Raw genomic sequence first — 9,459 nt, forward strand, 5'->3', positions numbered from 1 at the left:
GCTGGCAGCTGAGCTGGCAAAGCTGAAACCGTAAACTACCCCACTGCCTGGTAAGCCAGTGAGGAGGTGAAGATGACTGCACAAGATGCTCTGCAGTTCTTTTTGGACTCATTTCACCAACGCACCACAGTCGGCAGCAACTCGCCTATCAAGCCCACTGGACAGTGCAGTGAGTGCACATGCAAAACAAGCCATACGGTACTACCGATACGTATACGCATGATTACGTTAGCTTGGTACGCTTTCGGCTGTTCAGTGCAGACTACAGAGGCAGTCTTGATTGCTGTTGTTATCTGGGTGCAGGTTATGGAGCCTTGGGTGACATTGCACATCACATAAAGTACGCCAAGGAAGGAAACTAAACAATGGCATGTTGGCACTATCGAGAGGCCGATTATTTACATCTTTCTCGTCAAGTACCATCCTAACAACCTGGTTACCGCTGGATACCGCCATGTTGCCATGGATTCCCTGCTGCCATGGTCACTGCTTGCATCGCCCTGCAGATACTCCATACACGGTCAACCAGCTGTGTGTACGAGTATATGCATGCGTGCTTTCTGACGCTGGACCCGCAGTTGTGATCTGCTGGATCTGCTGTCTTGCTCATTCCAGTCACCGAGCCTGCACACTGTGCTCGTGTCTTCCTCTGCTTTCGTATCAGCACTACCGGCCTTTGCCAGTGTGAGCACTAAACGGTGAGCTGCCTGCAACGAATACCTCCGCATGGAGAATGCCTCTAGCCGTCAGCGGCTACGTCGAACGCAAGCATGCATGATTCATTCTCACTGACTACCCTAGCCTTATGGCAGCATCCAGTGCATGAAACTACATTGTAAAGGCAATACGATGATGAACAGATGAGATGCATTGTTCTGCTACCTCAAGCTGAACCCCTCACTGAATTCTTGGGCATTCTGTTGCTTGGACTTGATTCATATGTGATTGTCATGATCATTAATTGCCCGCGTGCTGCTCAATGAAATCCAATCAAGATAGTCAAAGCCACAGCCGGCATTGTGCAGCCCTAGGCTATAGGCTAGACCTGCATGCAAACACTGGGATAGTTCACATGTGCGGCTAGGAATCTATGCCGCGAGGGAACCTGCCTTCCCAAGGCAGTAGAACGCCAACGTAAGAAAGTACACCTTGCCACCTTGCATTCTCTTCCCTAAGTTTCAGTAATTTGGCGGGAATTTTTAACATTAGTATAGGCTGGCACCAAGAGTACATGAAAACCAGAGTGTGCAGCTCGGATGGGTTGCTGTCACGGCGAAATTCCGTGATTACATCATTTTAGTGATGTAGTCTGTCCCTCCAGGAAATCGCGATTCCACGGATGCAACAAATTTCGCGATTTTGGCCCAAACCCGCAATTTTCAGCAAAATCCGCTATTTCCCGCATTTTTCGTTGTTTTCTGCACTATATCTCACATTTTATGCACTTTTCACGCAGTTCTTTCCATGATCATGTACATGTAGGTTATTTGCACAGTACGACTCCCGAGTAGATAAACGATGCAACAAATTTCGTTATTTGGCCCATATCCGCAATTTTCTGCAAATAATTCCGTGAATTCCTGGCAAGTTCTGCATCATACCGCGCTTTTCGTCGCATTTTTTGTTACTTTCTGCCGCAATTTCTTGCGCAAGTTTTCGAGAGTTTTTTCCGCAAATTCCCGCAGGGTCAGTGTAGTGCGTACAAGCAGGATTCAAGCAGGTTTCTTTCTGCACAACTGCAGCTCAGTCGTACGCACTACGCCATTTCCCGCCTCAGATCTGGGCCAAATATGATGTAATCACGGAATTTCGCCGTGACAGACACCCATAGCAGAAAAGGCCCCAAGCTGCACACTCTGGTTTTCATGTACTCTTGCTGGCACTTGTGATGGACATTCTACATGACTGTACTACACATTGGCTTGATCTCTCGGTGCTTGAGCCTTGTGCTCCGAGACGGGTCGGGTCTCGACTAGCCACACTATCTGCACATACATGTACCAGCACAACAATCTGCAATAGAGAGTGATGTCATTGTCAGTAGGTGACACCAAGACTTAAGAGTAGAATCATAGAGAGTGATGTCATTGTCAGTAGGTGACACCAAGAGTAGAATCATAGAGAGTGATGTCATTGTCAGTAGGTGACACCAAGAGTAGAATCATAGCCCCCCCCCCCCCCCCCCCCCCCAGAGTGTGCAACTCGACTATGGGTGCTGTCCCGACAGAATTTCAAGTTGACGTTATTTTTATGATGCAATGCGCACTGTACACGGATTATCAGACGAATCCGGAATCCTGTACAAAGTAATAGGGAGGTTCTGCTCTACGTTTTGGGAACGCGACGCAAAGAATCACGCGAACTTTCTTCGCGTTCCCGTAACGTAAAGAAATGCTGTTCTGCTCTACGTTTCACCTAGAGAAGTCACGTGGAATGTGTACTGGGAATTTCCCCTTCCATATTTGGCAGTTTTCTGGATGCAGTTGATCGATACCCAGCAAATCCGTACGCATTTTCTCTGCGTGTGCCACAACGTAGAGAACCCCATCTCCGCGTAGAAATCTGGAGCCAAAACACGCGAAGCCGTAGACTCTAACCCAGACACCTGCTCTCTACGTGATTTCTCTACGTTTCACGTATAGCAGAACCTCCCTATTGCAAAGATAAACGCGTGATGCGTTGACACCCGTACACAATGTCATGTTGTAAATCACTGGTGCAAGGAGCATTCAATCGTAAATAATGACGTCAACTTGAAATTCGGTCGGGACAGCAGAGTATATGGGAGGGGGGTTATGTACTCTTGGTGACGGCAAGAGTACATAACCCCCAAAGTTGGCCAAGTTCAACTTTTCGCGACAGCGATGCGAGACGACAGCGCTTCACCATGGTAAAAACAATGGCGGCACGGGCGCGTAGGAGTTCACAATTTATTTTGTGTGTATTGTATTTTGTCTGCAAATGTTTTTCGTACGAGTTGCTTTTTGAATTATTTCCCGGAGCTCGAGAACATGTTGTTGACAAGGAAGACTTTTTGTATTTGGCTTTCATTTCCTTGCTGTCTACTCTTCATGTACGGTGTTACCAAGAGTACCTAAACAGTTTATGTACTCTTGGTATTACTGATTTTCATTTCCACACCTTGTATTGTGACAATGGCTACGTTCGAAGATTCACAATCGTTTTCTGAGATGCTCCAAGACTCCAGCTTTCACTCTCAGCCCGAGCCCGAGTCACCTGAAGTGAGTGTAGTGGAAGGAAAGCCGAGCCACGAGGAGTACTTTGTTGAAGAGGTGCGACGGTACGGATGTCTGTGGGATAAAACCTCAAAGCATAACAAGGACAAGTGAGTTACTTGTCTTGCTTGCATACAGGTAGATTTGTTCTTTCACATTTCTTGTCCATTTTACATGTACAGAAATTTATTCTAGTCTACAATGTAGTTGTCCAGTGTTGAATGTGCTGGAATTTGCACACTACACCGCAGTAATTACATCGATCTGCCTTATATAATAGCATGCAGAATTGGGTGGAACTTGGATGGCTTGATTGGGGTTTCAACACTTTTGTTCGGAATATGAAATGCCGCCAGTGACTGGGACAGGCTTGATCATAACATGGTCGCACACACTGTACTCAGGGATACATAATATCGAGTACCAGCCTCGTTCTTGGCATGGCAGGAAATGTGCCCTATGTATAAAGTTCGATTGCAATTGTTCATTACTTACTTGAAATTGTTGTCTCCGCATCGACCACTTCATCTACTTTATACCTGTAATCCTCTTTGTTTCATGTGCATGCTATTTCCAGATTCATGAAGGAGCGTGCATGGCTGAAGGTGGCAGAGTCGCAACCTGCCAAGGATCTCCAGCTGAGATCACCCGCCGAATGTCAAAAGAAATTTAAGTATCTACGCGATACTTACGTGCGTCTGAAGAGGGAGCACATCTCCAAGTTACCCCGGAGTGGCTCCGGAACCGTCTGTGTTCCTGCTCCTGCATGGCACTTATGGAGTTGCATGAATTTTGTAGACTCAACAATAAGGAAGAGGGCGACGACATCAAACACTGGCGAAGCAACATGTGTCCCCCCTGCCGCTGTACTAGTACCTCATTCCCCCTCAACCTCTTCTCTCTCTTCCTCTCTTCCTCTCTCGCCTTCCTCTCTCCCTCTCTCGGCTTCCTCTCTTCCCCTGGCCCTGTCTCCTCTTGGTGAGGATTGCTCAGAGGAGGAAGCACTGGACAGCCCAGCACCCGCCAATCGATCAGCACCACCAGCTGCTGAGAAAATTGGAACGGCACCAAAGGCCAAGAAACGGCGTGCTGACGACATGGACCTGACTAGTAGTTTGGTATCAACGGCTAACACCGTGTTGTCACTGGCCAAGCAGAGGGTAAATGCACCAGCCAGCGACAACGAAGACGCCACCTGGTGCAATGCACTTGCCCTTAGCATGGGACATTTGTCCAGAAAAAACAAGGCGCAGCTCAAGGCTAAAGTTCAGCAGCTTTTGGCTGACTTCGAGGAGTGATTCTGTGCAGTTGTTTGATTGCCAGATCACAATACCGGTCATCAGGTCATGTATTCCAACATAATATTGATTGTTTATCGTCAGATTGATTCTGTGCAGTTGTATGATCGCCAGATCAGAATACCGGTCATCAGGCCATGTAAAATACAGTGCTGGTCAATGAAATCCAGTCGCGTCACTCAAGTTTGCGCCTTGCAGCATTCCTCTTCCCAGTGTCGCCGGTCTATGGCCGTGTACTTTACTGACGTCATGACGCGGCTAGATCTCATTGAGCAACACTGTATATTGATTGTTTATGGTCAGATTTCTCCCGGAAATTGGGGCGATGCAGATGAATCGTCAGCCATGGATAACAATATTACAAGTTATTTTTGAGTGCTGGAAATAAGGGAATATGAAACAACCAACGTAGGACGGGGAAAGCTAGACCAGAGCGCCCATCATTACGGGGTTGAAGCAGAGTCCACATTCACGCTTGCTCAAATTCATGCGCACGCACACACGATGCAGAGATGAGTTTGCATGCAAACATTTATATGCATGCCTCATTTACCGTAATTGCGTGAGCAAGCTCAAGTTACTTGCAACAGCAAAACCAGACAAAGAATATCCAAAAAAGAATAACTATAAACACGCTCACACATCTGGACTTGCAGATAAAGCTAGACCAGAGCAAACGTAATTACGGGATCGAAGCAGAGTCCACATTCGCACTTGCTCAAATTCATGCACATGCACCCACACAACAGCAAAACCGGACGGAGGATACCAAAAATAATCATGGAAGCCCGGACAATGAAGAGGAAAAGGAGTAGAACACCAGCCAAAAATAATAACTATAAACACGCTCACACCCACACAACAGGACGAAGAATACCAAAAAATAATAATGGAAGCCCGGACAAAGAATAAGAAAAGGAGTATAAAACCAGCAAAGAATAATAACTATAAACACGCTCACGCCCACACACACAACAGGACGAAGAATACCAAAAATATTCATGGAAGCCCGGACAAAGAATAAGAAGAGGAGTAGAAAACCAGCAACAAATTATAACTATAAACACGCTCACACCCACGCACACACACACACACCCATACACACACGCACACACACACACACACACCGGCACACACACCTACACACACACATACACGCACACACACCGGCACACACGCATCTACCGTATTTCCCCGACTATAGGTCGCACCTTTTTACACTAAAAATAAAAATAAAGGGTGAAAAAGGTGAAAAGGGTGACTTGCAATCGAGTCAATATATCAAAACAATATTGCTCAAACCTGGAAATGGGGGTGCGGCTTATAATCAAGTGCGACCTATAATCGGGGAAATACGGTACGCACGCACACACACACACACACACCTACGCACACACACACACACCTACGCGCACACACACACACACACACACCTACACCTACACACACACACACACCTACACACACACCTACACACACACACACACACACACACACAGAACAGGACGAAGAATACAAAAAATAATAATGGAAGCCCGACCAGAACACTCATCAATGAATTTCTGTGACAGCATCCACTTGCCAGGACACAGCTCCAGCAGGTGACAAGAAAAACCGTGCCAGCTGCTCGCGCAATGTCTTGACATGCCTTGTGAAGTTGTTGCTTGCTGCCTTGGTAATGTCAGTGAGTCCGCCGTTCTTGAAGTCAATCCGCCAAGAGCCCTCGCTCACTCGACCGTTGACGTCTGTGTCAATGAAGCCACTTGGACAGTAGGTTGCGCTGCTCTCCGTCTGGAGGAGATTGTGCAAAACTACACAGGCCTTCGTGAAATGAACAACATTTTCAGGCTTCGCATTTATTGGCTGCCGAAACAATCGCCACCGAGCCACAAGAATGCCAAAAGCATTTTCCACAATGCGTCTAGCCCTACAGAGGACAAGTGAGGAAAGAAAAAAAGTATTTATATCAGCACAAGCAATGGTGTTCTCCAATGTTGCATGCTGCAACACTACAAATCGTGTGTACTGCAGCTATAACGGTAGGGGATCGATACAGAGGTCAGTCGTTGAACAGTATGCATTTAATTCCTACCATACTTTGACCAATTTCATTTGCATTGGACCCTCTCTAGACTACCTACATAGAACATACAGTACTAAATCACATAAAATGTAAAAGACAGATTTTTCCAGACTACATTCAGACTACATTTTCAAATTGTAACCTTTTGACCTTGAGCAATTGAGCACTTGTGCTACTGGTATAACAAAAACAAAAATATCAACCAATCTACATGTACCAGATGGATGAAAAATTATAAACCCAGGGCCCGGACTGGTTGGAAAATATATAAACCTGGGACTTTTAATGGAGATAATACGGTATTGGAGCAGAATGAAGAATGGAAACCGAGGTCATTTGGAGTCTCATACCTTGACAGCCGGTAATTGAAGATCCGCTTGTCAATTGAAAGTTGCTTCCCAGGGTAAGGTCGCATCATGTAGGAGCGAAGTGGAAAAGCTTCATCTCCAACCATAAAGTAAGGGAGCCGACCTAGTCCGGGGACGGAATCGGTTGCGTCAGGAAGACCTAGTAAAAAAAGAGAAAGAAAAAAACATAAAAAAGCCTTTCGTACATATCCCTTCACCGATCATGTGGATTGTGTCGACACATACACTACTTTAATCAATGGTTTCACTTCATCTCTCTCTTTCCACCCTGAACACTTCAGTTATAGTTTGCATTTTTCTCTATCTAAATGTAAATGTTGCACGCTCTCTTCATAAAATCGCTTGTTCCATCATGTAATATTGGGATGTTATTGTAATGTTTATCCCACAGATGATTGTCACAAGAAAACGTTCTTGGAAAACCGCTGTGAACTTGCGATTACTATTGTTCCTATTAATGATAGTTCACAAGTGTTTTAATACTAGTAAAGGCCTGAAGCATGCACTGTTCTTTTTAGGATTGCATTTTGTCTAATGAAAAACAAACTGGCGCTAGTCTTGTTATTACCTGCTGATGCCGACTCTAGAGACTGGCCAAAGGCACTCATAGAGAACACACCGCCGTCACTTTCGCGACCACTGGCGCCGATGTCAACCATGATGAAGCGGTATTGCGCATCCACAGCGGCCAGAAGAACGATGGAGTGGAAGTTCTTGTAGTTGTAGAAGCTACTGCCAGAGTTGTGAGGCGCTTGCATATTGATGTGCTTCCCATCGATCGCACCAATGCAGTGTGGGAAGTTCCACCTCGCGTAGAAATCAGTAGCTACAGCAGCCCATTCAGCTGGTTTTGAAGGGCACTGCATGTATTTGTCCACAAGACCAGCCCAGATGGCTTGGCATACATCGATAATGATGTGGTGGGCAGTGGAGTGGCCCACACGGAACTGGATAGCAATGTTCTGCATGGACTCTCCTGAGGCCAGATATCGCAGCGTCAGGGCTAATCGTTCCGCATTGGTGATTTCTGGTCTTGTTGCGGAATTCAGCTGACGCCTCACCGGCAAGAACGGCTCTATCAGGACGAGTAAGCGGTCGAAAACAGCCGGGGACATACGCACATACTTGAAGTGCAGGCTCTCGTCTACACTTCTCATTTGCACAATGTCTGACTGGTACGACCCTCGCTCTAACCTGTGCTGGTAATACGGACGAACACACCAACGTCTGGTCCGTGCTGTCCTCCGACGCTGAAACGCAGCAGCTAGCAGCAAACAGGCTGCTGCGACATCCAACGCTGTGTCCATATCCATCTTGCTCTTGCTCTTGCGCTCGTCTCTCTCAAAATGAAAAGAAACACGAGAACCACATCATGTCAGTGGATTTTTGCAGTTTCCCGGCACAACTTCCCGTTGCCAAGAGAACAACATTTTTTAGTTGCAAAAAAGTTGACCACGTGAAGTGCGACTCGCGGCGTCTCGCAAAATGACCTGAAAAGTATAAATCAGCCGTCGCCAACGCAAGACATTTCGCACTTTCGCATCGCGCTTTCGCGTCGCAAAAAATGAAGTATGAATCGGCCTTTAGGCCTAGCCCAAATTTGCCGGCAATTCTTCCAGCAAAATATCGAATTTTCCAACGAAAAGAAATTGCTGGCAAATTCCGAGCAAAATATCGAATTTACAGAGGATCCGGGTGTGTTTTGGCAATTTTATTCAAATTTCGTTGGTTTCATTGGACCAACGTCGTGCTGAAATAGCTTGTGCAGGTTGTCAGGGGTACATAAATTTGAAATCATGCTCCAAAATCCGTAATACTGACACTATTCTGTCCCTGCGGGAATTTGCGGAAAAAACTCTCGAAAACTTGCGCAAGAAATTGCGGCAGAAAGTAACAAAAAATGCGACGAAAAGTGCGGAATGATGCAGAACTTGCCAGGAATTCGCGGAATTATTTGCAGAAAATTGCGGATTTGGGCCAAATCACGAAATTATTTGCATCCTATATCTACTCGGGAGTCGTACTGTGCTAATAACCTACAGGATCATGGAAAGAACTGCGTGAAAAGTGCATAAAAATGTGAGATATAGTGCAGAAAACAACAAAAAACGCGGGAAATCGCGGATCTTGCTGAAAATCGCGGGCTTGGACCGAAATCGCGAAATTTGTTGCATCCGTGGAATCGCGATTTCCTGGAGGGACAGACTATTATAAGTTTTGCTTTCCTCATCAGAGTCACCATCCATTTTTACCAAAGTAGACGGTTCATTCGAAGCCATTTTTGCCACAAAGCAGGAGCAAAATGGAGCAAAATATCGGAAATGAAAGGCAATGCCTAGCAAAATATGGAAAGTGATCGGGCAAAATTTGCCGGCAAAATATCGAAGCGCCCCGAGCAAATTTGGGCTAGGCCTACTGTGCATGATAGATACAGGGGTGTACGCAGCCCAGCTTTGGGTACAACTCTCTTGTGG

At 46.1% G+C, this 9,459-nt stretch overlaps 1 protein-coding gene across 1 annotated transcript; it reads right to left on the reverse strand.

Moving 5' to 3' along the window:
• Positions 1–6,085: 6,085 nt before the first annotated feature.
• On the reverse strand, positions 6,086–8,569 carry LOC135816819 (uncharacterized). The gene is made up of 3 exons (XM_065329920.1): positions 7,554–8,569; positions 6,968–7,124; positions 6,086–6,461 (listed from the first exon to the last, which is right to left on the reverse strand). Exons 1-3 carry the CDS (start codon positions 8,296–8,298, stop codon positions 6,086–6,088), a joined length of 1,278 nt encoding a protein of 425 aa, XP_065185992.1. The 5' UTR covers positions 8,299–8,569.
• Between the last annotated feature and the right edge of the window lie 890 nt (positions 8,570–9,459).

The sequence above is a fragment of the Sycon ciliatum genome, chromosome 5 (assembly GCF_964019385.1).
Source record: "Sycon ciliatum chromosome 5, ocSycCili1.1, whole genome shotgun sequence".
Classification (NCBI taxonomy): Eukaryota; Metazoa; Porifera; class Calcarea; order Leucosolenida; family Sycettidae; genus Sycon; species Sycon ciliatum.

What these genes read in the sequence shown, in the direction of transcription:
- LOC135816819 (XM_065329920.1), bottom strand. Translation starts at nt 8,298, where the DNA reads ATGGATATGGACACAGCGTTGGATGTCGCAGCAGCCTGTTTGCTGCTA. An exon ending in TCTAGAGTCGGCATCAGCAG is followed by an intron (nt 7,125 to 7,553) that starts GTAATAACAAGA and finishes TTTTTTTACTAG; the next exon opens with GTCTTCCTGACGCAACCGAT. An exon ending in TTCAATTACCGGCTGTCAAG is followed by an intron (nt 6,462 to 6,967) that starts GTATGAGACTCC and finishes TGTCCTCTGTAG; the next exon opens with GGCTAGACGCATTGTGGAAA.